Source organism: Callorhinchus milii, unplaced genomic scaffold (assembly GCF_018977255.1).
Source record: "Callorhinchus milii isolate IMCB2004 unplaced genomic scaffold, IMCB_Cmil_1.0 Scaffold18, whole genome shotgun sequence".
NCBI classification, from domain to species: domain Eukaryota; kingdom Metazoa; phylum Chordata; class Chondrichthyes; order Chimaeriformes; family Callorhinchidae; genus Callorhinchus; species Callorhinchus milii.
The window spans coordinates 5068167-5095510 of record NW_024704759.1 but is presented as its reverse complement, the minus strand read 5'-3'; the positions used below and the strand labels follow the sequence as shown (position 1 = coordinate 5095510).

The 27344-nt window shown below is 44.3% G+C and overlaps 1 protein-coding gene and 1 non-coding gene across 2 annotated transcripts; one reads left to right on the top strand and one right to left on the bottom strand.

Annotated features, from left to right (window-relative positions):
- Positions 1–29: 29 nt before the first annotated feature.
- On the top strand, positions 30–22727 carry pcif1 (phosphorylated CTD interacting factor 1). The gene is made up of 16 exons (XM_007884552.2): positions 30–103; positions 956–1100; positions 4949–5073; positions 7560–7691; positions 8644–8837; positions 9613–9767; positions 10649–10796; positions 12466–12549; positions 13588–13687; positions 14249–14411; positions 16490–16662; positions 17853–17939; positions 18595–18779; positions 20558–20651; positions 21611–21786; positions 22255–22727. The coding sequence occupies exons 2-16, from the start codon at positions 977–979 to the stop codon at positions 22466–22468; spliced, it is 2154 nt and encodes a 717-aa protein (XP_007882743.1). The 5' UTR covers positions 30–103; positions 956–976; the 3' UTR covers positions 22469–22727.
- Positions 22728–27133: 4406 nt separating this feature from the next.
- On the bottom strand, positions 27134–27206 carry trnat-ugu. The gene has a single exon. It is a non-coding gene; the product is annotated as a tRNA-Thr (tRNA).
- Between the last annotated feature and the right edge of the window lie 138 nt (positions 27207–27344).

Sequence of the window (27344 nt, the reverse complement as noted above, 5' to 3'; positions counted from 1 at the left end):
CGGGGCGGGCACGGCGCGTGCGCAGAGCAGCGCGCCGACACAAGATGGCGGTAGCGGCGGCACAGTGAAGACCGAGCGCGGCGATTTCCGCCTCCACCGCACGGTAAGCGGCGGCTGCTGCCCGAGGCGAGCGAGCGGGCGGGCGGGCGGACGGGGCGCCTCAGCCCACGCAGCGGCGTATCCTCGCCGACACGGCGCGCGGCGTCCGGTACTGAGCGAGCGGAGACCACGCCGGCCCTGACGCTCTCCCTCCCTCCCTCTCTCTCCCTCTCTCCCGCCGGCCGCCACCGCCATCTTACTGATTTTTTTTTTTTTGCAGCTATCCCTGCAGGCGCGGCTTCCGCGGCCCCTTCCCGAGGCCAACCGCCTCCGGCGTAAACCCCCGCCGGTTCGGAGCCGGAGAGCGCCCGGGCTCCGGGAGATGGCTTCAGCCGCTCAGGCCTCAGGGCCGCTTCCCGCGCAGCAACTGTCCCCGCCCGAGCATGCGCACTGGGCGCCGCACTCGATCCCAGAGACACAAACAAACAGAGGCGCAAACACACAGAGACTCTTCAGACCGACACAGAGAGAGAGAGAGACACACACAGACTTAATACAGAGACACCCACACAGACAGATGCACGCACAGGCCGACAGGGAAAGAAAACGCGTAGATGCATACACAGTGCAACATACACGGACGGACAGACAGAGAGAGAGAGAGAGACGCGCGCGCGGGCGCACACGCAAACGTGTGCCTGTCTTATATTTGTAATTATTGCAGGTTATGTTTTCGCTTTAATCCCATTCTAATTTTGTGCTATGGTGCGCCACGGATATTCATGTGGTGGGATTGATCTGAAGGAATCTTTCAGAGAGAATAATTAAATCTGATAACCATTTACTTCTCCCGCACTGAGCGGTTTTCCGAGCCATGCATAGCCTGGAGTGACCCTTGTTTTGGTTTTATTCCCAGTTGCGGAGCAGATGCAGAAAGATGGCGAGTGAAAACCACAGGGGTGTGCAAGCTGAACCCGTGGTGATTCTGCACTCTGCGGGCACCTCTGATCAGGCACAGCCTTCGTCTCCGAAGTCCATTAAATTAGTGCAGGATCTATCAGGTGAGAACTGGGAACATTAGCTAATTCTGTATGGCAAAATACTGTAGATACTGGAAATCTGAAATAAAAACAGAAGTTGGTGGGAACATCCAGCAGATCAGGTAACATCTATGGAGAGAGGAAAGTGAGTTAACATTTCAGTCAATAACCTTTTGTCAGAACGCTGATGAAAGGTTATCCACGTGAAACATTTTCCTCTCACAATAGATGCCGCCTGACCTGCTTCATGTTCTCAGAGACTTTTGCTTTTATAGCTAGTTCTGTATGTTGCATTTCAGTGCCTTGGGACTTCCTCCTGACGTGAAAGGCGCTATACAAATGTAATCTTGTTGTTTTAATAATAGTTGTAAGCCTTTTTTTTACCGTGAGTTTATACAGCAGTGCATATCTTATTGGTGTGTAGATTTACTGACCATAAACAGATATGCCTATTAATTTAATATGCATTGTTAAGAGGGGCCAAACTTTTTTTAGTCAGCTGGCCACCTGACACATTTGGAAACCCATCACCGTAGTTACCAGTATCCAAGCCAAAATTCCATGTATGCCACCAAGACATATAAATTTCTTTGTTTCTGGAATGGAATGTGCACTCACTTCCTGGAGAAACGCTCTCTGCTTACCTTTGTGGAGTCCTGTAGCTCAGTGGTTAGAGCACTCGCTTTGCAAGCGAGAGACCTGAGTTCAATTCCAGGCAGAGGGCGAAACCTTGGGCAAGTTTCCTTACTCCACACGTCTAATAATAATCCCTCCAAAAAACCAAACAATAATAAAATTGGTCATTTTCAATCTACGTCTGTTTGTGGGACACTGCTGTGAGCAAATGCAAGGATTATTATTATTAATAGACACAGAGAATTAGGAGAGAGTATTAGGCGCAGGTTGCTGAGAGCCAAGCCATGGCTCAGAGGGTGCATTTGGAGTACCTGTTGGAGCTTAATCTGCTAAAACAGCATAGCTTGTCATTGAGAGCACTGTAGCAAGCTTCCAGCTGCTTGTACAAATAGGTCCACCCTATCCATTGTAGCTTTGGCTTGCAGGGTTGGTAACGACAAATTGCATTTACATAGTGCCTTTCACATTGGGAGGACGTCCCAAGTTGCTGGATAGTCAAGGGGTTGCACCTGAGTTGTGGGCTGGAGTCGAGAGGTGGAGGGTAGGAGGGTGGTGGTGGGAAGATGACCGAAGGCAAGGTTGAAGAAGAAGGTATTCAGACAGGCCGCGGAGGGGCTCTGCAGGGAGTTCCAGAGGGTGGGTGCAGAAAGGCTAAAGACCTATTGATGGAGCGGGCAGTGTTGGGGACGTGAAGCAGGCCAGTACCCGCCGAGCTGAAAGAGCGTTGGTAGGGTTTTAGGAGGTCACAGAGGTAGAGTAGAGTAAAACCATAGAGGGCTTTAAAGGTGGCAACAAGGATGTTAAACTCGATCCATTGGGGCGATGGGGAGCCAGTGAAGCCAGGTGAGGATGGGGATGATCAGCTCATGGAGCTTTGTAGAGTCTTGTAGCTCAGTGGTTAGAGCACTCGCTTTGCAAGTGAGAGACCTGAGTTCAATTCCAGGCAGAGGGTGAAACCTTGGGCAAGTTTCCTTACTCCACACAGAGCCTAATAATAATCCCTCCAAAACCAAAAACAATAATAAATTGGTCATTTTCAATTCACGACTGTTTGTGGGACATTGCTGTGCGCAATTGGCTGTCGCGTTCGCCCACAAATATACAGTCAATTTACTTTACAGTATATTCTGTGAAGCGCTTTGGGATGTCTAGAAGACGTGAAAAGCGCTATATCAAATGCAAGGATTATTATTATTTGTGAGAGAGGACACAAGTTGTAGAGTTCTGAATAATCTGCAGCTTGTGGAGGGAAGAGTTGGGAAGACTGGCGAGCAGCTAGTTGGCATAGTCAAGCCTGGATGTTACGAAAGTACGGATGAGGATCTCAGCAACCTGAGGGGAAAGATTGTAACCTCGGCCGCCTCTTATGTCGAACAAAACGTTCATCCCCAATGTATCTGGCTTAACCGGCATCCACTGTATTGCTTCTGCGGCCCACATAGTTTATCAAATAGGACATCCGGCCATCGGCGGCAAAAGGTTGGACCACCCTGCCCTACATGAAGGGCGCTATGTAAATGCACGCTATTGTAATGACCTGGATTGGCAGACCCAGTGTAAGGTAGTTACATTTGCAGGTGACACCAAGTTGGGGAAAACTGGAATTAGAGGAGGCAGTAAAGGTCCAACAAATAATAATAATAATAATAATAATCCTTGCATTTGATATAGCGCTTTTCACGTCGGGAGGACGTCCCAAAGCGCTTCACAGAACACACTGTAAAGTGAATTGACTGTATATTTGTGGGCGAACGCGGCAGCCAATTGCGCACAGCAATGTCCCACAAACAGTCGTAGATTGAAAATGACCAATTTTATTATTGTTTTTGGTTTTGGAGGGATTATTATTAGGCTCTGTGTGGAGTAAGGAAACTTGCCCAAGGTTTCGCCCTCTGCCTGGAATTGAACTCAGGTCTCTCACTTGCAAAGCGAGTGCTCTAACCACTGAGCTACAGGACTCCACGAGTCAAAGAGAACTTGATAGAGTTTGTGCATAGGCTGATAACTGGCAAATTAAGCTTAATACTAATAAATGTAAGGTCCTACATATACTACATATAGGAACTCATAAAAATAATCATCCTTCTTTGGTATAGCGCGTTGCACATCTGGAGGACATCCCAAAATGCTTCAAGGCATATGTAAAGTTGGTGATCGTCTTGTTGCTGAACGCTGCAGCTAATTTTGCGCACAGCAAACACAGTGAATGACTCATTTTATTGAAATAGTTCCGCTATTTTTTATTGGCTCTGGTTATGAGCAGCAACTGGACAAGCTAGGGCTCAGTGGGCACTTCATAGAGGTGTATAACATTTCAAATGGGATTGAAAAAGTAAAGCAGAACAATACTTTAGGATGCCTGAGACAGTAGAACAAGAGGACATCACTCCGGTTTTCCCCTAACTGCCAGTGGTTTGACCTCTCCATCTCCCTCCCTCGACAACCCCGTCTCAGTCCCCTCTCTTTCAATCCCATTTTAAAACCACGCCAACGCTACCTCCCCTAGCCCCTCTCACTTTTCCCTCGCACAATGTACAACATTGTCTTAGGGAAGAGTTCCCAAACCATATTCTACGTGAAAAATGCTATATCTATGACAGTATTAAGAAATTGATACAAGAATGGTCACGGAAGGCAAATTTGTGGTTTGCCTTCACATCCACTGATTCAACATTGCCTAAACTTATTGCTCAGAATCCTTATCAGTTAGGAGACGGTGATCAGAGGAGATCTATATCCCATGTTTCCTCATTTGTGAACTGTAGAAAAAGATCTATAAACAACCCAGTGAAACTCCAGTCGATCAGCCAACTTTTTCCCTGAATTCGAACTGACTGATGGCCATTTCCCCTTCAAGAAGGGAGGACTTCACCCCTTTGTAGGTAGTAAATGTGTAGGTCCCAGACATTGTTGGGATGACAGGAATTGTTATGGAGTAAAGTATGGAGTAAAGTGGAGTGGTGGGATTAAATTGGTTACCTTGTTCTGTGAGCCAGTGCAGACTCCATGAGCAGAAAAGCCACCTGAGCTGTAGGTTTCTATGTTTGTATCTGTCCTATGTTTGTATCTGTCCTATGTTAATAGCAACTAAGCACTCAACGTGGAGCCAAGATATTAAAATGACATTCAGTAAAATGTACTTCAGAACAAATTTCACCAAGTTACTACCTAGAGGTATTTAATTGTTACTAAGAAGGTGTCTGAAAGTTGTACTGAAATGTGTTTAATTTCAGATGAGTTGGTTCAGGCAGGATGGGCAAAGTGCTGGAGCAGGAGAGAGAACCGGCCTTATTACTTCAATAAATTCACCAACCAATCGCTCTGGGAACTTCCTGTGTTTGGACAACATGATGTCATTGTGAGTAATTGAAGCTGTTTCAAATATATTAAATCTCCTACATAAAAGCCATATCTACAGAGGGTGAGCAGTCTGCCTGTGCACCTGAAAAAGCTTGAACATTGTATAAGATTTGAACGCCAAGACAAAGATTTTGATTCACTGGTCTACTAGGCGAGAATGGGTGCAAGGCTGAGTTAGAAGAAAATACTAACTGAGGAGTTCTGGGTGACTTGGAGTATGTAGCAGATTGCAAAAAGGCTGACAAGCGTTGCTGCAGGAATCGACCCACGAAAGAAGCGAAAAGGTTCAGCTTTTGAGAGAGTGGTATGGAAACACCTTCTCAGGGAAGCTAGGATTGGACAGTAAATATCAGTCCTGTCTACATCCCGAGAACCATTGTTTTACAACAATCCTGACTTCATCCCTCTGTGTCAGGATTGTTGTAGAACAGTGGTTCTCGGGATGAAGACAGGACTGATATTTACTGTCCAATCCTAGTTTCCCTGAGAAGACGGTATATTATTATAATAACAGTTGGCCTTCTCTTGAAACCACTTGTAGTCTGTGGAAGTGGTGTTCTCACATTGGTGTTAAGAAGCTTCCAGAATATTGATACTGATTTAGTGCCAATGAAATTGCAGTGATATCTCTGACTCTGTTCCTACGATCACTGTGCCTATGTTCTTTGGATGGTTGATGGGGAAAGGCTGAGGAAATGTGAGTTGTTGCACGGCTTTCTTTCAAACCACTGACCTCCCTACTCTGAGCCAGACTACATGACTGATGGGAAGCCCAGCACAACACGCCACACCAAAACACAATGTTAAAAAGAAAAATTCTTAAACGCACAAAAACAAATTCATAAGAAGGTGCTGAAAAATGTTACAAACACAAGGAGGAATATAAAACCTGTTACAACACACAAGAAGGAATAACTCCACAACCAAATAAACAAATGTATTGCTGCCCTCTCCAGTTTGGTCCCAGCTGCATCACTCAAACCTCCAGTGTTTCACTGCCTGCTTGGGAGGCAGGATTCTGATAGGGGCAAATAAACCCGCAGCTTTCTCTTGTTAGTTTTTACAACAATGTTTTTGTGCACGCTACAAATTAGTTCATGAAACTGATAATCATAGCAGTGACTTAGATAATGTCCTAAAACAAAGAAATAAAACTTTCAGCATTCAACAGAGCACCTTATCACATTGTTGAAATGTCTCAAGGTACTTCACAGCATGTCCTGTAAAGTGTAGTGACTGTATATTTGTAGACACTCAACAACGCAGGAGCCAATATGCACACAACAATGTACATAGAATAGCAATCTGACTTTACTGAAACACTGTCTAAGGGCAGTATAGCAACAAACTAGTTTAGAACACGGTTTAAAATGTAACCTGAAATGCCAGGAGGCATGCCCTGCCAGTAATCTTAAAAACAGAACCGTTTATACAATATGTTGTAATGAATGTTACCCCGCATGAAGGGCACTATATTAATGTAAATTGTTGGTGTCTTTGTTACTGAACATGTGATAGAACAGAGGAAGTATGTGAGAAAATCACAGGGCCATCTCAAGAGCAGGTGATAGCACAGGACTTACAATAGTTCCAACACATGGTATACATTGCTTAGCTCATGGTGTATAATAATTGCATGCTGTGTTTATAGTATTACATATGCTTATTGTAATTACATGACATGTTTCCTTAAATGTATTTGGTATAGCACCTTTCACCATCCAATGTCCCAAAGCACTTCACAGGATGTACAGTAAAGTGGAGTAACAGTGTTTTGTGGAGTCCTGTAGCTCAGTGGTTAGAGCACTCGCTTTGCAAGCGAGAAACCTGGGTTCGATTCCCGACAGGGTGAAACCTTGGGCAAGGTTCCTTACTCCACACGCCTGTTAATAATCCCTCCAAAAAAAAAAACAATAATAAATTGGTCATTTCAATTCACCACTGTTTGTGGGACACTGCTGTGCGCAATTGGCTGCCGCATTTCGCCCACAAGTATACAGTCAATTCACTTGACAGTATATTCTGTGAAGCGCTTTGAGATGTCTAGAAGATATGAAAAGCACTATATCAAATGCAAGGATTATTATTATTATTTGTGGGTTAACCTGTAAACTGCTCTGGGGTGCTACCCTGTGTGAGGGGGGCTATATAAATTAAGTTGTTATTGTTATGGTAATTTAGCTGGACATCTGGAGCCAGGTACAGTCTGGCTCGGTTGTTAGCTCATGCTCTCCCGAGCTAATGCTCTAAAAATACACACTATAAAATCATGTGAAGCACCTTGAGATGTCCAGGTCAAGTGATTAAATGCTAAATTAAATGCAAGCATAATTTTAATTAAATGTTACGTTAATGGTGAATACATGACAAAGTCTTACAGGATTATAAGGCTGAAAGTTGTTCAGTTAAATGTTCTCAGTGTTTAGCACAGAAAGTACTGGAACTAAAGCTCTAGTGTAACTGTCAATGTCTGTTGTGTTATAGTCAGACCCTCTTGGTTTGAATGCTACAATGGAATCAAATGAAGGAGAAGCTACAGCTGACAATGGATTGCGGAAGCGCAGGCATTCAGAAGAAAATCAACAACAATCAGCAAATAGCTTCAAAAAACCCAGAGTAAGTAAATGTGTGAATTTGGGTTTGGGACGAGAGCCTCTGTAATAATAATATTTTCATCTCTCTTGTCTCCAAGCACTTCTCAGGATTCACTGTGTATCGACTGCATATTTTGTAGGTGAAAAACTCATTCCATGATCTTGAACTTACTTTTTTGGGGGTCAGCCGAGTGTCTGACACATGCAGAAACCCATCACCATGATTAAGAGTATCCAATCCAAGCTGAGATTTCCATGCAGCCCACCTACACATGAAATTTCAAAGATAGTTTTTTGGAGTGCACATTCTCTCCCTGGGGGGAATGTATCCTGCTTACCTAATTCCGGAAAGTAATAGACACAGGTTGGCAAGAGGCAAGGCTTGGGAACCCCAGCGTATATGTTGGGGTAACTGTTGGAGTCTAACCAGCTAAAATCACACAGCTTGCCATTGAGAGCACTGTCTAGCAAGCTTTCCCTCTGCTTGTCCAGCTATGACCACCCTACCCATTAGGGCTTTGGCTTACAGGGTTAACTGGAGCTGAGTGGAATGATTCTCTGCCTACAGTGACTGGTCAGCCCTTCCAAGTCCTGCTAATGTGCAGTCATCAGCAGTGCCCTGAAGTACTATCTCAGGAACTGGACTATCAAGATCCTAAAGAGGGTTGGTTGTATGTCTGCAGACATTCCTGCCGATTTTAGCTCTTTTCATTCCCACATTTACCTTTCAGCATTTTGCTCCTGGTATCCTCGACAACAGTCCGCAAAATAAAATTGATTTTGTTCCTTATAACGACTTGATTAGGTGCTCAATCAAATGCAAGGGTTATTATTATTAAAGTTTTACACATGTGGAAGTCGCATTAGTCTGGTTTGAAGAGTGTTAAGACCAGCGATCGGTTTCCATGTGTGCCAGGCACCCGGCTGACCAAAGAAAACATTTAAGATTTGATATTCTAATTTTTTTCCTACAGGTAGAAGTGCCATTAACCCCCACAACGCCAACAATTCCGATCTCTCCAAGTGGTCCAGGCACTCCCAGTGTCCCACCTGTGTCCCGAGTTCCCGGACCCAACTCAGCTGAAGAGAAACAACAGCCACTGCCTGTGCCGGCAGCTACAGTCACACCTACACCTAGCCCTGCACTGACATCGGGCCGTCCCACAGCGTGAGTCACACCGTCCACTTAACGAGCTACTTGATGGAGCTGCTGCTTCAATCACATCTAAATTGTGATATTTAAAACCAATTCATTGCAATTCCCAGTTTGGGAATACCAAAATGGGAAATCCTCTTCACTGTTTTTTAAACTTTGCCATCTTCCAGGATAGCCAACTCACCATTAGTGAGTCTACCAAATCAAACAGCTTCAGCTGTTCGAAAGTGTAAAGAAGCAATGAATCCAACAAAATATCATAACTTAGACCAGTGCTTATCCAGATAGATTTCATTCAGCAGAGTGAGAGTTAATAACTTCTTCACTGGATTACAATGGATTTCACTACTATTGTCCTTACCCAAACGCCACAATTACTTCTATACTGGAACTGGGCAGTGCAAATAGTCTACTAGCCTTAAAAGAAGGTTCTCTGAATAATTGAAGGCCGAAGTTTGTTCAGAGAACACAGAAGATTAAACACGTGGCACCTAATCCACAGAGTAAAAAGTGTCCAGAAAGCAGTGGGAAGTTCCATTGCTTACGTTCTGCTCAACCAAGATGAAACTGGGGATTGGTCTCTTGAAACATAACATACTGTGCTTACAATCAGCGTGTGTGAGGCAGGTACAGGTACCTTTAACATTGCGTAAAAGGTTGATTTTCTGTCAGTGTTATTTGCTTGGTTCCCAGTGATAGCCAGATATATTTTGAAAACTGGGGGAGCTTTGTTGGAAAGCATGATATGAGTAGCACAATGTAAACACAAATCTTTTTGTGGTTTCAGTGTGTACTGGGACCTCGATATTCCAACAAACGTAGTAATTAAAGAGAGTGCTCCGATTGAGGCACTGTCTCCACACCCAGAGGTGGAGCTATTACGAGCACAGCTGACGGTAAAACTGAGACAACACTACCAGGAGCTTTGTCAGCAACGAGAAGGTAACTGCAGTCTTTCCCTCCCAGTTTCCTGGCTAACAATCCACCAGATAGAACAATTGGTGTATCATTTCATGGCTGTTCGGGGGACATTACTGTGCACAAATTGGCTGCTGTGTTCACCTACAAAATACAGTCACTGCACTTTACAATAAATCCTGTGAAGCCCTTTGAGACCCTTTGACAACGTGATAAAACGTTATTTCAAATTGTTTTCCTTTCTAAAGATCCTATAACCCGGTATATTCAGCTCCCTATTGTGACCAGGCTGTGTATCCATGTCTCTGTAATCATCATACTCCACAGGTGTGTTTGTGCTTTTTATTCACCACATTATTTGTAATCAGTGTAACGCTTATCTTCCTACTTCCACTCTCATTTCCTCATCTTCCTTTCCTTGTTCTCTTTCATCCTACCTTCCAAGAATGGTGAGATCTTGAACAAATGGTTAATCTATACAAAACCCCCAATACAAGCTCATCATTCATTGCCCAAAGATGAGACGCTGAGTTGCCACATCTCACTGTCCTGCAAAGTGAAGATGACCAATACCGTTATTCTGGGTTCCGATCCTAAAGCCCTATTGACCCCCACTCTATATTCTCAGATTGTATCCACATACGAGTTATCAAAGATATAGTAAATAACACTAATGGGCCCCATCTGGAAATGTGAACTTTGCAGATAACAGAAAATGGTACAAAATCCAAATTGGCTACAGCTCTAACTAAAATCCTCTTCGGTCACTTCCTCCCTCATTTCTTGACCAAGATATCACTGATGCACCACTCCTTTACATTCTGTCCCAAGTTTGTACGGCTACCAAATGAGAGGAATGTTCTGAATTCTGTACTGAAATGGTTAACTTCCGTGTGTTCTGACAGGTATTGAACCACCTCGTGACTCATTCAATCGCTGGCTTCTGGAACGCAAAGTGATCGATAAAGGCAAGGATCTTTTGCTTCCCAGCGATTGTGATCCTATCGTGTCTCCTTCTATGTTTCGAGAAGTAATGAATGACATTCCTATCAGGTACTTCGGGATTTCTTAACATTAGGACAATGACAAATATTTTGCTTTATACGGTACAATTTGGAGCATTGTGTGCTAATGAGAGTTGTTTTTACTGATGTAATTTGCACAATTGCAACAAATGAAAGTAGTTATCTTTATGCCTCTCCCGTGGTACTCTCCTCCTTGTATAACACCTAACCATATCGATCCACCTCTACCTACAACTGCAGGATCACAGCTGTTCTGTGATCAACAGGCAACCTTGGGCAAGTTTCCTTACTCCACACACCTAATAATAATCCCTCCAAAACAAAATAATAATAAATTGGTCATTTTCAATCCACGACTGTTTGTGAGACACTGCTGTGCGCAATTGGCTGCCGTGTTTCGCCCACAAATATACGGTTAATTCGCTTTACAGTATATTCTGTGAAGCACTTTGGGACGTCTAGAAGACGTGAAAAGCGCTATATCAAATGCAAGGATTATTATTATTAAAGTAACGCACACCTCCATCTCTGCTCTCACCCAAAGCAGTTGAAACTTGCCTTTGTGGAACATTGCTGTGTGCAAATTGGTTGCTACATTTGCCTATAAATACAGTCACTCCACTTTACAGTAAATCCTGAGAAGGGCTTTGAGGTGTCTTCCCAAAGTGAAAGGAGCTGTATCAAATGCAAGATTATTAGTATTATTTGTCAGACAGTTCTTGATCTAGACCTAGCCAGGTTTGTGCTGGGCTACTTTCTTCCTGAAACCAGACACGCTGTGTTAAGAGAATGCAAGTTGAGACAATCAAATTAAGTGCTCTGAAGAACAAAAGTAGCATCTTGACCAGTACAAAGATTGTGATGTTCTTTTGTTGGCAGCAATAGTGGAGCCACAATACAGTACTACTTGCATCACTGCAGCAGATTCAACACTCTATGTTGTTATCTACACATGGAAATTCCCACATCTAGAATGGGATACGCACTCTTTCTGTGGAGGGGCTGCACCCTGTTTACTTAATCCTGGAGACTATTAGGCACAGATTGTCAAGAGCCAGGCTTGTGGACCTCATAGAGTGTGCATTGGGGATAACTGCTGGAGTTTAACCAGCTAAAACTACATAGCTTGCTAGCAAAAAGACTGGCAATCTTTCCACTGCTTTTCCAGCTAGGATCCAGCTACCTATTAGGGCTTTGGCTTGCAGGGTTAACAGGAACTGAATGGGAAGAGTCCCTGCGTTCAGGCAGCTCCAAAAGTTTTACCAATGAGCCCGGCTGGCTGGACTGTCATCAGCATTGGAGTATTGCGAACCTTCTTGGCAAAACACTACTGCTACAGAGGATAGACTCGTTTCCAACATTCCAAACGTCACCTTGGAGGCCAGTTCAGCTCCAAAGAGACATTGATTACCTCTCCCCCACACACAAGTGGAATCAGTGTTTCTCCCATTATCTATTTAAAGTACCGATTCGGGTTGATAAGACCACTAGTCTTCCATACTTGATGGTGCGATATTAGAGCAGGGAAATTGCCTTTCTGGCACCATGGTCGGTAAATCAGAGAATTGTCTTGTGGTTTCTGCACCAAACTGGTATTTGCCGTATTTTATACAGACAATAATTGTTGTAATAGAGCTTGATATGAATTGTTCAAACAGTTTTAGGTATTATCTAACTTTGCAGTCTCTGATTTGCAGATTGTCACGAATTAAGTACAGGGAGGAAGCTCGAAAACTGCTTTTCAAATATGCAGAGTCAGCGAAGCGGATGATTGAATCAAGGTAGGTCGCTGTAGTGATGGAGGTGTCACTTCAATCCTCATCCTATTATATTGCCTGCTACCTCCAGGGACGGGCAATATGTAGATAATTCATTGTTGATTACAGAGAATCGGTGGGAGTTATAACATGCAGCCTGATATCTCTTGATTAGAGTCAAAAGTGAGAAATTATTTCTACTGATAGGTGAGTCAGTGACATGGGGTCATCAGTTTAAGAGAGTTAGTAAACAAGCAAATAGGGAGGTTAGGAAAATAATTATTTCACAGGCAGAGTGGTTATGATATGGAATGCTCTGCCAGTAGCAGTGGTTCAGGCAGAATCCATATTGGCCTTCAAGAGGGAACTAGACAAATACCTGAAAAAGTCAGCTATCAGGGTATGGGGAAAGGCAGGTACATGAGACTGAATGGATTGCTCTCACACACATGGTCCTCAGTAGATTCGCCATCGCACGTGTGTTTGTGTGAGAACTCTGACAAAGGGTCGTGGACCCGAAACGTTGACCCACTTTCCTTTCTCCATAGATGCTGCCTGACCTGCTGAGTGTTCCCAGTGACTTCTGTTTTTGTTTCAGATTTCCAGCATCTACAGTATTTTGCGTTTCATTAAATTATTATTTGGAATCATGGCGATGCTGGATTGAATGGGATGTCCAGAAAGCAGTTGATAGCATTTCCCACAGGAAATTGATGGTTAAAATCAAGGTGTAGAGGAGTGAGGTATTCTGATGAGTACAGAGAATTGTTCAGAGTGGATAAATCAGAGTGTGTGTCAAAGGAATGTTCTCAAGCTGGCAGGTTGTGACAGGTGGAAGTCCCCAGCATTCAGCGCTGTAAACAATGATCTGGACTTGGGTATCGTAAATGAAGATTCTCATTGGGTGAGAGTGACAGTTCAGCAGGAGGCTGTGAAATAGATCCTGTGTTCAGTGCTCCACCGTAAGGATCTTGAAACTGATAACTTGTTTAGGTCATAAGCCTGTTTGGAATAAATTTGATGTGTGGGACAGCTAACATTGCTCAGCTCACTTTCAAACAGGAACGCTTCCCCAGATGTGAGGAAAACAGTGAAATGGAACGTTGAAGATACTTTCAACTGGTTACGAAAGGAACCATCTGCAACAAAGGAAGATTACATGGTGAGCTCGGTTATTGGCCACAGTTCATACAAGAGGCTAAAATTGGGCTTTTTCCATTAATTCCTTAGGGTCTCATGTGTTTTTTAGCAGGAGTCTGAGACAGGCGAGGAAAGCACGGCTTCTGATCCTTATTTACTTGGGTCAATACTTGGCGAATTGGGCTACCGTGCTTATCTACAAATACACTGTTACACTCACACACACACACATATATATACCCACACGCTTTCAATCATATGCACACATTCACACACAGACACAGACTTGTATATTCATACATCCACACAAAATCATTCACATACAGACTCACACGTACACTCATGTGTTCATTCACACAAACCATGCATACAATACAAAATTATATTTGTATAGCACCTTTCACATCGGGAGGATGTCCCAGGTGGGCATACACCTTCACTCGTATTCATTCACAAACACTCAAGCATACACATTCACATGGACACAATCACTCTCACACAAATGCTGACTAACGCATGTACACACATGACCTGTGGTGAACAGTGAGGTGTTTTATCACTCGGTTTTGTTACCTGTTTGCAGGAGAGGCTCGATCACTTGCGGAAACAGTGTGGGCCCCATGTGGCAGCAGTGGCAAAAGAATCTGTGGAAGGAATCTGTGGCAAGATCTATCACATATCATGTGATTACGCTAAGCGTGTCCAAGAAAAGCATTTAGCAATGCTCAAAGAATATAATATATCCGGTAAGAGGCAAGCACGGCAGGATCACATCACCAGTCCAGAATCACCAAAATTAAACTGGAAAGAAAGCATTAATAATTTTTTTGCAACTATCTAACTTGTTTTTTCTTATGTTTAGTTTTTATCAATAAAATTAAAAAATGTAGGTAAAATGAATCTCTCAATAGCACCAATCAACACCCTGCAATTTTCTGCAAAATTTGGCAAATTTCCCCACAATATTTGGCAAATATTTTCATTGGAAGATACTTTCTCTGATTTCCGCTTTCTTATTTTTAGTACCAGCCTTTCATGAGGAACTGTATCAAAGGCCTTAACGAAATCCAGATATACAACATCCACTGCTTTACTCTTATCAAGCTCCTTTGTCACACAGTCAAAGAATGCCAGTGAATTAGTTTGGCAGGATCTCCCCTTCATGAAACCATATTGGCTATCATTTATGATTTTATTATGTCCAGATGCTCCATAATTTTGTTTGTAATAAGAGTCTCCATAACTACCCACAATGGACGTCAAACTCATTGGTCTGTTGTTTCCTGGGTTGCTTTTGCTACTTTCTTAAAAAATGGGAGTATGTTTCCTTCTCAATCTCTTGCAAATTTTGGAATTGAGGACGATTAAGTTCTCAATTCTTGCCCTGTTCGAGCCAGGTCTCCCAATAATGTTACATCAAACCCTCAATAGCAATTTATGCCTCCAGTTCACCAATTTTATAATTTGTACCTTAACGTACATAGAGACAGAGTGGGAGAGAATGCGAGAGGGGAACCCTGAGAGAGATCTTTTAAAGTCTATTTGATCATCTTCCTATTATAATACAGCATCAAGTAGGCTGTCAACTGACTATCCACTAAGAGGAACACAGAGAGACTGAGAGTGACTATTTGAGAGTTGAAGGACAGAGAGCTAATATACACACGTCTTTAAAGGTGGGAGGACAAGTTGATAAACATGTAAAGAAGTGAGTGTAATCCTAGATTTTTTAAATAGGGGCATAGAATTTAGAAGCAAAGGGGTACGAAATTCTTTACCCACAGGCTAATCAACAAGTGAGTTACTGGGAAGGGTGATTGAGAAAGTTGAGAGCCTTTTTATCATCTTCCTATTGTAATATGTGATGCAGCAGGACAATGGGAAGATGATCAAATAGACTTCAGGACATTTATCATTCTGCCCATTCTTTGATCAAATATTTGTTTCACTACTGGTGAGATTAAAAGCACTGTGTTGGTCTATAAGGCAGCTTTTTTGCCTCTTGGATGGATTTAGATCAGCAGTTTATAAAATGACCAGCCGAGGATGGCAGAATGGGTGTCGCTCTTGCCTTGATGTAAGTTATGGATGTAACTTGGATAACGAATGTACAACCAGCAGAGAGCAGTGAAGGAAAATGAGATTAGAATTAGCATTTGTGCCTTGCTGAGGTAATGGTAAACATAAAATTCATTGGACAGCCTGACCTTGGAGTAGATTGTCCAGTTGATGCCGCACTTTAGGAAAGTTCTTGGTTCACTCTGGTGTCAGGGATGAGAGGCTTTAATTATAAGGAAAGATAAATAATCCTTATATTTGGTACAGTGCCTTTCACATCAGGAAGATATCTCAAAGCCTTTCCCAGGATACACAGTAAAATGTGACTGTATTTTTGTGGGCGATCGCGGCAACCAATTTCACATAGCACAGCACTTCCCCAGCACTGTTTTGGAGTGTTAACCTAGACCATATGAGTTCCAAGTCCTGACGTAGGGCTTGAACCTACAATCTTCTGACTCAGAGGGTACAGTGATACCAGCTCTGCCAGACTGACACACCACAGAAAGTGCAACTGTTTTTACTGCCCTAGAAATTTGTAGATGGACACAGGCGATGTGCTGAATGGCCCCTATTCCTACCTTAACTGTTCAGGATGGTGTTTGACAATAAATATCTGTATTTAATCTGCACTTTCTCCAGTGTCTTTAATAACCTTTAATTTCAATAACCAATCTAGAATTTTGGTATTGCCTATAGTTTCAAATGAAACAGATTTCTTCTGCTGATGCTCTATGTTCACTTCCCTCCTTTCACTTTCCCACAGAAGAGGTGGAGAAGCAGGAAGTGGTAGACAGACTGGTGTACTGCTACCCTGTGAGACTTGCATTCCCCTCAACCCCACTCCCACGCGTTGATTTGCACTTTGAGACTGACACTGCCTGCATACGATACAAAGGAGAAGTTAGGAAACTAAGTCGCAGCTACTTAAATAAACTGGTAAGTAGTTTGTCTTTTGTCTTGCCAATTGTGAGATGGAGTTGTCATCCAAATGCCAACCAGTCATTCTAACTACCCCGTGCACCCATTACATCAGGGAGAAGTTTGGAAAACATTGTTCCCAAATCTCTCAGCCCCTCCCATTAATCAGCTGAAGCTTAAAGCTCTTCCATGTCCCAAAGACACTCAAAATTCTTTCAACCCTTGGATCAAATCAGTCCTTTGAAGCCTCCCCTTTAACATCAAGCCTGGTGAGTGTGGGAAGACATAGCCCAAGAGGAGAACAGCAAGTCACCATCTGATAGATCCTGTTCTTGAAAAAAAGTACCATTTTGCAAAATTGGAATTGTGGGCAAAAGTCCTCATTTGAAAGCTGCATAAAGCTTTTGGAATTGAAAGCGTATTTGTTATGGAAAAAGAAGTAGTGTGATTGCTGATATATTTCTGTCTTGGAGGTGGGGGAAGAGATTTACAGGTGTTTTATTGTCAGCCTGGGTTAGTCTGAGCTTGATAGTTTGTACCTATTTAATTAGTGTGGGGCATTCGATAAAGACAAGCCAGCTAACCATAATTCAGTGACACCTTTAATTATTTTTGTGATTATGATAAATTTGTGCTCGCTTGTTACTGACTTGAGCTCACAGTCTAGGCTGACAGTCCAGCTGGATAGTCCCATCCATCCTTTGCATGAGACGTTAAATCGAAGCTTTGTCTGGCCATTTCAGTGGATGTTAAAGGTCACATCACACTATTTGAAGAGTGATGGGAGTTTCTCCTGGTGATCTGTCTTGACAATAAATTTGTCATTTACTTGTAGATAGTGCAGATAGGACCTTTCTATGCATGAAATGGCTACTATGAATATACGTTCAGAAAACAGACATTTCAAGACATTTTGTCTACAAAAGTGGTCGTATACACATGACAATAATTCCCTGTGAAGTGCTTTGAAATGTTTTTGACATATAAGGTTGTATAAGAAGTTTATTTTTTTGCAAGGCATTAACTCTCTTTGGGGAGCAGGGCTTAACTGCAGCTCAGATTGACAGGAGGAAAAACAAGTGATGAAAGCACATTGCAGAATGCCGATTACTGGCGCCAGATTGTGAACTAAATTCTGATACATATTTTGTACGTTTTTTTGCATAAAAATTCACAGTTGTTAACAGTATTTTACCTGTTTTTCTCAGGAACAGCTGTATCGCTACAGCTGTGTTGATGATGCACGTTTTGAAAAGTTCCTTGCGAGAATCTGGTGCCTACTCAGAAGATACCAGGTGAATTTCTGTTCAGTGTAAAAGGGGAAGTTCTTACGTAACTAAACAACAACAAAATTACATCTCTATAGCGCCTTTCACATCAGGAGGACGTCCCAAGTGTTTCTGACCCGAGCTGGGGGTCAGGATCAGGAGGGTGGAGGGCAGGGGGAAGGAGGGTGGCCGAAGGCACGGTCAAAGAGGAGGGTCTTGAGACGGGTCTTGAAGCAGGCAAGGGTGGGGCCGAGTTAATACTTGTCAAAGAACTTGATGAAGTAGGTCAAGCATTATCTGGCCTTCACAAATCAATGCTAAGTATCCCTGATTAACCCATGCCTATCTAAGTACTTGCTAACCTGGTCCCTTATTATCGCCTCCAAAAATTTACCGACAATTGACGCAGGCTCACTGGCCTGGAGCTCTGTGGCTTAATCCTGACGCCCTTCTTAAAAAGAACACTACATCTTGCCACCCTCCACTGCTGTGATTCAGAATGTATTGATGAATATTATTAAAAGTAGAATTAAAAGAACAGCTGTTAGAAAGTTATTTGCTGATTCACCGCAATAGACCTCAGAGATCTGTAAACTGCAATGTTAGTATAGGGCTGCCCGCACTCAAGTCAACAAAGTGGTGTAGATCAGTAATGCTTTTATTGACTGTTTCTGGTTTTCAGTCCCTGTTTGGTGTTGGGGTACATGAAGGCACTGGACTGCAGGGGGCTTTGCCAGTACCTGTCTTTGAAGCACTCAACAAACTATTTGGGGTGAGTTTTGAGTGCTTCGCCTCGCCCTTGAACTGTTACTTCAGACAGTACTGCTCTGCGTTCCCCGACACTGATGGATACTTCGGCTCCAGGGGGTGAGTCCAACACTCTCCATCCTGTTTCTAGTCATTGTATGCAGTGTGTTTATTTAGTAGGTTTTTCCAAATCAGTACACTTCACCTGCTAACAGCTGAGAGGCTTTGTTGTGATTATTTCTGGGTGGATTATTTTTGTCATTACACAGACAGAACATCTCTTCCTCCTCCGTAAAGCAAAGTTGTGTGTGTATTTCCTTCTTGCTTCTCACATCTCTCTAATAATAATAATCCTTTCATCCTCTTAAATGCCCCAAGAATCTACCCTGTGTGAAGGGTGCTATATAAATGCAAGTTGTTATTGTTTCGTTTTGATTATGTCTGTGTGTTTCTTCTTCTACCTTTCTCGATCTCGCTCTCTGTTTGTCTGGCTGAGTTTTTCTATTTCTTTCTCTTTGTTTGTGTGTCTCCAGCGCTCTCCTTTTCTCTGTGTGTCTTGGTCTTTTTTCTCTCTCGATCCTGTGGATTTTTCAAATGCCCTCCTCCACTGCTCCACCATTCATAAAATCCAATTAATTCAAAACTCCGCCGCCCTTATCCTCACCCACACCAAACTCTGCTGTCCCATCACCGTAGTTCTTGCTGTGCTCTATTGGCTCCCTATTGCAGAACATATTGATTTCAAGATCCTCACACTCATATACAAATCGCTTCGCGCCTTGGCACCTGCCTACCTCTCTGATCTGTTTAAATCCCACTCTTGTACCCATCTCTACCCTCCACTCACTCAGCTGGCGTCCTGCACATACCTCGTGTTTATCCCCCCGCTTAACCATCGGCAGCAGTACCTTCAGCCACTACGCCCTAAAGCTCTAGAACCCTGGCTCAATCCCTCTGCATTGCCTTGTCTGTCTTCAGATTGCACCTGAAGACCTTCTCTTTGACTGTGAGTATGGTCATCTCCATCTCTCCCCAACTCAGCGTCAGGCTCCTCCATTTTTAAGTGCTTCGAGATGCTACCCCTTGCGATGGGTGCCATACAAATATAAATTGTTGGCTTTATTCCTTTCCTCTATCTTTGTCTATCTGTTTCTCTCTCATTTTCGTTCTTTTAATTCTGATTCTCTCTCTCTCGCTTTCTCACTACTCTACAACCTAGCATGCCCTTTCTGAATTCATGCTGTTTGAATTTGCTTGACCTGAACGCAGTTTCTTTAACATTTTAAGATTCGCTGAATGCTTTGAACTTTGGGAGTTAATATCAGCACAGAGCACTCAACAATAACAACAGCTTGCATTTATATAGCACCCTGCACACGGGGTAGCATCTTGCATCTCGGAGTGGTTAACAGTGACATTACCTGACGCTGAGCCAGGGGGTAGGGAGCAGGTGACCATAAGCAGAGTCAAGGAGGAAGGTCTTAAGTGGTGATGTGAAAAGGAGAAAGAGGTTTTGATTTCTGACAAACAAGTTGTCAGAACATCAGGAAACCTGGACTTGCAGCTGGGAGAGTAGATTTGAGTGTCATTCGCATACATGTGGAAGTTGACCTGTCTGCGGATGACATTCACTAAGAGGAAACATGCAAGTGAGGAAAAGAAGGGGGCCACAGGTGACTACTCCAGGACGCTGAGAATTGGTTAGATGCACAGGTCCTTTTCTCCTCAGAATCAGACACTCTAGGGTTAAGGCAGAGTAAGGCTTACTGTAACCAGCCCAATAAGTTCCTATGCTGGGGTGTGAGGTTGAGTTGCTGTAGTGTGGTGATCATGGTGTCTGAAAATGATTTTGAACTGAAGCTGAACACTGAAAGCTGCTTGTTTTTTTTTCTTTGCAGATCATTCTTGAGTTTCTCACCGATCAGCGGTTCCTTTGAAGCAAACCCTCCATTTGGGGAAGAGTTGATGGATAGTATGGTCACTCACATTGAGGTGAGGGTCTGTGGTGTTTTGCTAAACTGTGCAGTGCAGCACTGCTGATATGCAGTTAAATTTGGAGTACTTTAGCGTATTGGTTAGAGCAGTAAATAGGAACCCGATTGATAGTCGATTTCTAGTTCTGGGGATAATAATCCCTTCAAATAAAGAGATTAACAAATTATTTATTCACTCAATCTACGGTGGTTGCTGTGTGCAATTGGTTGCCGTGTTTCTCCCACAAAATATACAGTCAATATACTTTAGTGCATATTGTGAAGCGCTTTGCGACATCTCAACGACGTGATGAGGCATTATATTAGAATTTCATAACGGTTTCTTCAAAGAGGCGGCTGAAAGTGTGGAATGCATTGCCCAAGGAGGCTAAAAAGCAGAATTGATTGAAATTTTTAAGGGAGAAATATATGGGTTACTTGGATATTAAGGCATGAGGTTAGAGGCTAAAGAACAGCCATAAACAAATGAAATGGTGGAGCAATGTGCAACCAAGCACAGTGACCGACTCCTGTTCTCATAGAACTATAGAATTATACAGCACAGAAGGAGGCCATTTGACCCATCATGTCTGTGCCGACTCTTTGAAAAGAGCTATCCAAATCAATCCCACTCCCCCCATAGTCCTACAAACTTGTCCTCCCCAAATAATTATCTAATATTGACCAACTATTCAGTAAATTATTCTTCCAACAACTTGCATTTATATATTCCCCCTTCACACAGGATAGCAGCTCCCAATGTTTTTAGACCACATCTTCACTTGGTCAATGCAAAAGCAAGGGGCAGAAACCGATACATGTATCCCATGGAAATTACTTGTTGAATTCTACCCTATTAAGTTGTCCCAATTCCAACATCTCCTACTGAGTTGGTGGTCCTGATATAAAGGATGTAAAAGAGCACTGGCTTTTGCTGAGAATTAGAGTTGTTAATTTTCCCCAAAATGCTTTGGACAGAACCTCTTGGGTACCTCAAGTGAGCCACTGTCGTTCATTGTCTTCATCCCGGAGTGGAGGAACCCTCCCACACCTGCCCTGGTCCGCATGGAGGAGAGTAGATACAAACGTCATCAAGTGGTTGTGCCAGCATATGAACACGAGTACAGGAGTGGAGCCCAGCACATCTGCAAAACGTAAGTCTTGTCTACTGTTTCATATCTTAACTCTGCGAGAAAAAACACTGACATTACCCCTCCCGCTCCAAAAAAAACCTATTCTTGCTCCTTGTCACCTTGCAAGCTACTAGCCCATCTTAAACTTGCCCTTTATTTCTAAAGTCCTGCAATGTGTTGTTGTCAACCAACTTCGCTCACACCTTTCCCTCCATTCCTCACTCAAGCACCTCCAGTCTAGTTTCCACCTGGGCACAGCACCCAGGTATCTGTCTGGGTGGCTTGCTGTCAGACTCCGCCATTGTTAATGGATTAGAGTGGAAAGCTCCAGTGGGGAGCGAGCACCAGTATGGACATGATGGGTTTACAGGGAATGGGATTAGAGTGGAGAGCTCCAATGGGGGAGGGAACACCACAATAGACTGAATTCTGTAAAATGTCATGACTCTGTGTTAAAAATGAAATGCCATTTGTTTTGTTTGTTTCCAGAGAGGATATCTATTACAAAGCAGTGCACGGAACAGTTCTCATCTTCTTGCAGAATGATGCTGGATTTGGAAAATGGGAGCCAGTACAAGAGCGAGTACAGGAGCTGATGGAAGCGTATAAGAGAACAGGGAAATCATCGAGTTCATCTTGTGTGACATCTGCTGATAGAGACCTGGAGCAGAGTCGTGACAAAAGCAGCACTACAGAGCAATAGACTCTTTAATCAGTGTCAGGTCTGCAAAGTACGGGAAACTGGAAGCAGTTGACACATGTATGATTTTAATAGAAGAACTTGATCCAAACTACAAAACTATTGTCATCACCAGCAAGAAATGTACATATGTACAGCCACTTTCTAACCCAAACCAGCCTCTCGGTTCTTACTGTTTCCTTTGTTTTATTTTTACAAAGGTGTTTAGAGGAGAAAACCAGGAGATGTTTGTGTAATATATACTATGAAATGTTTCATAACAGATACCGTGTCCGTTTCTCAGCTTTCTTATTTGTTTTTCAGATTATGCGATCCCGCCTAATATTTTTTTAAATTTTGCTAATAGTGTCTGTAGATTTTTTCCATTACAATGTCAAAGTGTATATACTGTACCTCTTTTAATGTTGAGAATTAAGTGAATGTGTAAATGTAAAAGCTGATGATCGGAATCAATAGATATCTGCTTTGACCTGTGTGGACTATATCTCCAAACTGTTCAAAGGCAACTTCACAGAACTGCATTCCAGTACACAAACCCTCTATTGTGTTAAAGTGTTACTGATAATTGGAAGAAAACACAAGCAACCAATATGCACAGCAAGGTTGGGGCAGGAGGGAAGCAGCCAATTAATGTGCAGTATTGTTGGTCAGGACCCGAGTCTCCTGTGTGCTGGCTGGTGCTGTACGTGAGACAGCATCATACACCACCTCTTGGAGCCTGTGCGGAACCTGGCTATCTAGTCTGACTCTCGACTAACCTTTAAACCTCTCACTCAAGCTCTGACTTGCTCAGCTTTCCCCCACCTCCGGAACATTACCTGCTTCAGTGACAACCTTGGGCCGCAAACTCTAATCCACGTATTCATCACATCCAGGCTTGGCTATGGCAACACTCTGCTCACCAGATTTCCAAACTTCCCTCCACGAGCTGCAGTGTGGAGTTCTCTGCTGCAGTCAGTTGTTGTGCACATTCAAAACAAGACTGGATATATGGTTAAGAGAGAATAATGCTGAGGGATATGCGGCGGAAAGCTGGGATATAGGATAGGCATTCTTATGGAATACAAACACTGTCCACACAATCGTGGATTGAGTGACCAAATGCTTTTTTCCAAGGGATTATTGTGTGGAGTCCTGTAGCTCAGTGGTTAGAGCACTCGCTTTGCAAGCGAGAGACCTGGGTTCGATTCCCGGCAGAGGGCGAAACCTTGGGCAAGTTTCCTTACTCTCCACACGCCTGATAATAATATCTAAAAAAAAAACGATAATAAATTGATCATTTCAATCGACGACTGTTTGTGGGACGCTGCTCTGCGCCATTGGCTGCCGCGTTTTGCCCACAAACATACAGTCAATTCACTTTACAGTCTATTCTGTGAAGTGCTTTGAGACATCGAGAATACGTGAAAAAGCGCTATATCAAATGCAAGGATTATTATCATTATTGCCCCCCTGGAAAATGATCTGCTAAGCGACTTAACAACCAGGTTCTTGTTTACTGCTAGGTAAATGTGTGCGGAGTAAGGAAACTTGCATAAGGTTTCACTCCACCTGGGATTCAAACCCCGGTCCTGTCGCTTGCTAACTACTACTTTAAATACTACAATCTAATCTACTTATTCCGTGACTCACTGTCTCCCTAATTAGGGGGCCTTTTATACTAACTGTTCCAAGACCACTTGCGTACTTATTTATAGAAATATACAGTGTGCTCGCCAGCGCTGTTCAGTGATAGTGCTGCGTGCTTGTCGGTGTAGCTCAAAAGTCAAAACTTTATTCAAGGCTGTGCTGTGTGCTCATCAGTGTTTTATGTAAGTCGGTGTTGTCCTTGAGCCAGTGTCCGTATCAGCCCTCTAACAGACATCTGCCTTCAGCATGATAAGAGGACCATGACAAGACCACTTGTGACGTGCTAGCCACCTTAAATGTTCTCGAGGTCCACGTGTAATGCTTTCTCAGCACCAGCTGCTTAATGCAGGACTTCGTGTGAGGGGCCTTATCAAATAGACCAGCTGGAGCCCACCCCTCCCTCCACAGCCACTTCCCCTGTTTACCACAAATCCACCTCACTGCTTGATCTTGGACTTAACAAATGGGCGAGAGGAAGCCTCTCTACTGAATTCCCAGGAACTCAGAATCCTGAAAACTTGCACACAAGCCTTACATGCCATAAGTTTGACCTGCATTGGGACTTTGATCCTCTCTCCACAGGCTACAGATCATCCAGAACTTTGCAGTCCATGTCCTCTTCTGCACCAGGCTCTGTGACCTTATCACCCCCATCCACACCCGACTCCACTGGCTTCCCATCACACAGGATACAGTTCAAGATCCTGGTCCTCACCTTCAAAGCCCTCCATGGTCTTGCATCCCCCTACCTCTGCAATGACCTAATGCCATACCAATCTGCCTGCTCCCTCCGCTCAGTGGCCTGCTTCATGTACCCCGCCTCACCCACCCCACCATTGGTGGGTGGGCCTTGAGCCAGAGTTCAGCCAACTCCATCCCACAGTCACTCCACCCCCTCCCTTGCCTCCTTTAAGACCCATCTCAAGACTCACCTCTTCGACTGTGACCTCGATCACCCTCCTCCCCTGTCCTCCACCCTCCCTGATACCGACCCCCAGCTCAGGTCCAAAACACTGTCCAGCACCTTGGGATGTCCTGACGTAAAAGGTGCTATATAAATGTAATTTTGTTGTTATCCTCGGAGAGAGATGATCCAGACCAGAGTGCTCTTCCCTCCTCAACGCGATCCTTCAGAACATGTTCAAACAATGGTTGGTGTCCACCACAACCCCAGATACCGATGAGAATCAACAATTGGGATTGGCGTCCCATGTATCTTCCAATCAATATTCCTGATGCAGAACCATGTTTCCCCACTTGGAGGCACTCACCACCATGTCCCACTGGGTGGCCCAGTGTTCAAGATGCTGTATGTTATGCGACATCTCCAATGAGATGAAAACACTTTCCAAACTTGAAAATGCCTCAATTTTATTGTTGGCCCCACAGCCTCTACTCTCCTCATATTATTTTATCTCTCGGCTTTTAATCTGTTATGTGCTCTCTTATTGGATCTACTCGGTCACATCTAGTACAATATAATACAAAATTACATTTGTATAGCGCCTTTCATGTCGGGAGGACTTCCCAAGGTGCTGGACAGTCAGAGATTTGGACCCGAGCTGGGGGTTGGGATCGGGAATGATGGAAGGCAGGAGGGGAGGATGGTGGGTAAAAGGATGACCAAAGGCTCGGAAGAAGAGGAAGGTTTGAGATGTGCCTTGAGGGGGTCAAGGGACGGAGCAAGGCGAAGGAATGTAGGCTGGAGTTCCATAGGGTGAGGAGAGAAAGGCTGAAGGCCTGACTGCTGATGGCCGGGCTGGGTACATGGAGCAGGCCACAGCCTGCTGAGCAGAGGGAGCAGACAGGTTCATATGGGGTCAGCAGATTGCAGAGGTGCTGTCTGTGTGCGATAGTGTGTGTGTGCAAGAGAGAGAGTGCGTGTGTGAGCGAGAGAAATAGAGACAAGATGGTAAGTGCAGTGCAGAAGGTCCGCAAACCGAAGAGGCCTGGAGCACATACATCAAGTCGTTACCCCTCAATGCCATCCAACATGCCGTTGATGAACACATCAAACAAGGTGGGTGACAATGGGCAGCCTTGCCTTACAACAACAACATCAAAATTACATGTGTATAGCCCCTTTCACGTCAGGAGGACGTCCCAAGACTCTGGACAATCAGTGTTACGGATCCGAGCTGGGGGTTGGGGTCGGGGAGGGTGAAGGGCAGGAGGTGAAGCAGGGAGATCGAAAGGTAGGTGGTTAGGAAGTTGCAGAGATAGGAAGACCGTGGAGAGCTTTGAAGGTGAGGACCAAGATCTTGAACTGTATCCTCTGTGTGATGGGAAGCCAGGGGAGTTGGGCAAGGATGGGGATGATAGGGTCGTGGAGCCTAGTGCGACCCTATCACCCCCATTCTTGCCCCTCTCTTTCCAGAGCGATGGGCTCAGTGAGTCCGCAGTCGATCCTTCACAGATCTTGGAGCTGGAGCACACATTCCGGATAAAATCCAGGATTCGGCCATGTACTCCCGCGGCTTCCGGTTTCATCGTGAGGCACGAGGTCAAAAGGCTTGCAGTAGTTGACGATAGGGTGCAACGTAAGTGGGTTTCCCCTCAGCCTGACGCACCTCCTGAGATCCATCACAGAGCCACGACCTGCCCCACGGATTCCTCACGGGATCGGAGGCCCGCCCGCTCCTTCCCGATCGCACCACGAGCCTCCAAATCGTGCCATACACGTGCAGCAACGACCCAAAGCACCAAATCAGTGAGATCCCTCTGCAGTCATCGCCGGACTGACAACTGCGTGTCACAGCTCACGGCGGAGCGGGGGCCGGGGGAACGGGGCCTCAGGGTTGGGAGGCCACGGTGCTGCTGTTGTTGATGGGGTTTCCCCCACCCACCCACCCACCCACGGGGCAGCCGCGGAGGAACCGGCCGCCGGCGCCGCAGCGAGAGGGGAGGGAGGCGGGCGGGTTTGGGGCAGGTTCTGACCAGCGCGATCTGGTCTCTGATCTTGTTTTTTTTTTAATTGTGTGTGTGTGTATATATATATATAGATATGTGTATGTATAATAAATAATAAAAAAAAAGTTGAGGCCCCAGCGAGATTTGAACTCGCGACCCCTGGTTTACAAGACCAGTGCTCTAACCCCTGAGCTATGGAGCCGCGCTAGGGGAAGATGGCGCCCGGGCCGATGGGAAAACCCTGGCGAACGGAAGTGAGCGGCGATGCAGCCGCTGCCCCGCACAAGCATGGCGTCCCGCCCGGCCCCGCCCCCTCCCCTCCCCTCACCACCCACCACCC

Coding starts and splice junctions, on each gene's coding strand:
- pcif1 (XM_007884552.2), top strand. CDS start 977: ATGGCGAGTGAAAACCACAGGGGTGTGCAAGCTGAACCCGTGGTGATT. Junction 13,688..14,248: donor CAACAAAGGAAGATTACATG/GTGAGCTCGGTT, acceptor ACCTGTTTGCAG/GAGAGGCTCGATCACTTGCG. Junction 18,780..20,557: donor GGATACTTCGGCTCCAGGGG/GTGAGTCCAACA, acceptor TTTTCTTTGCAG/ATCATTCTTGAGTTTCTCAC.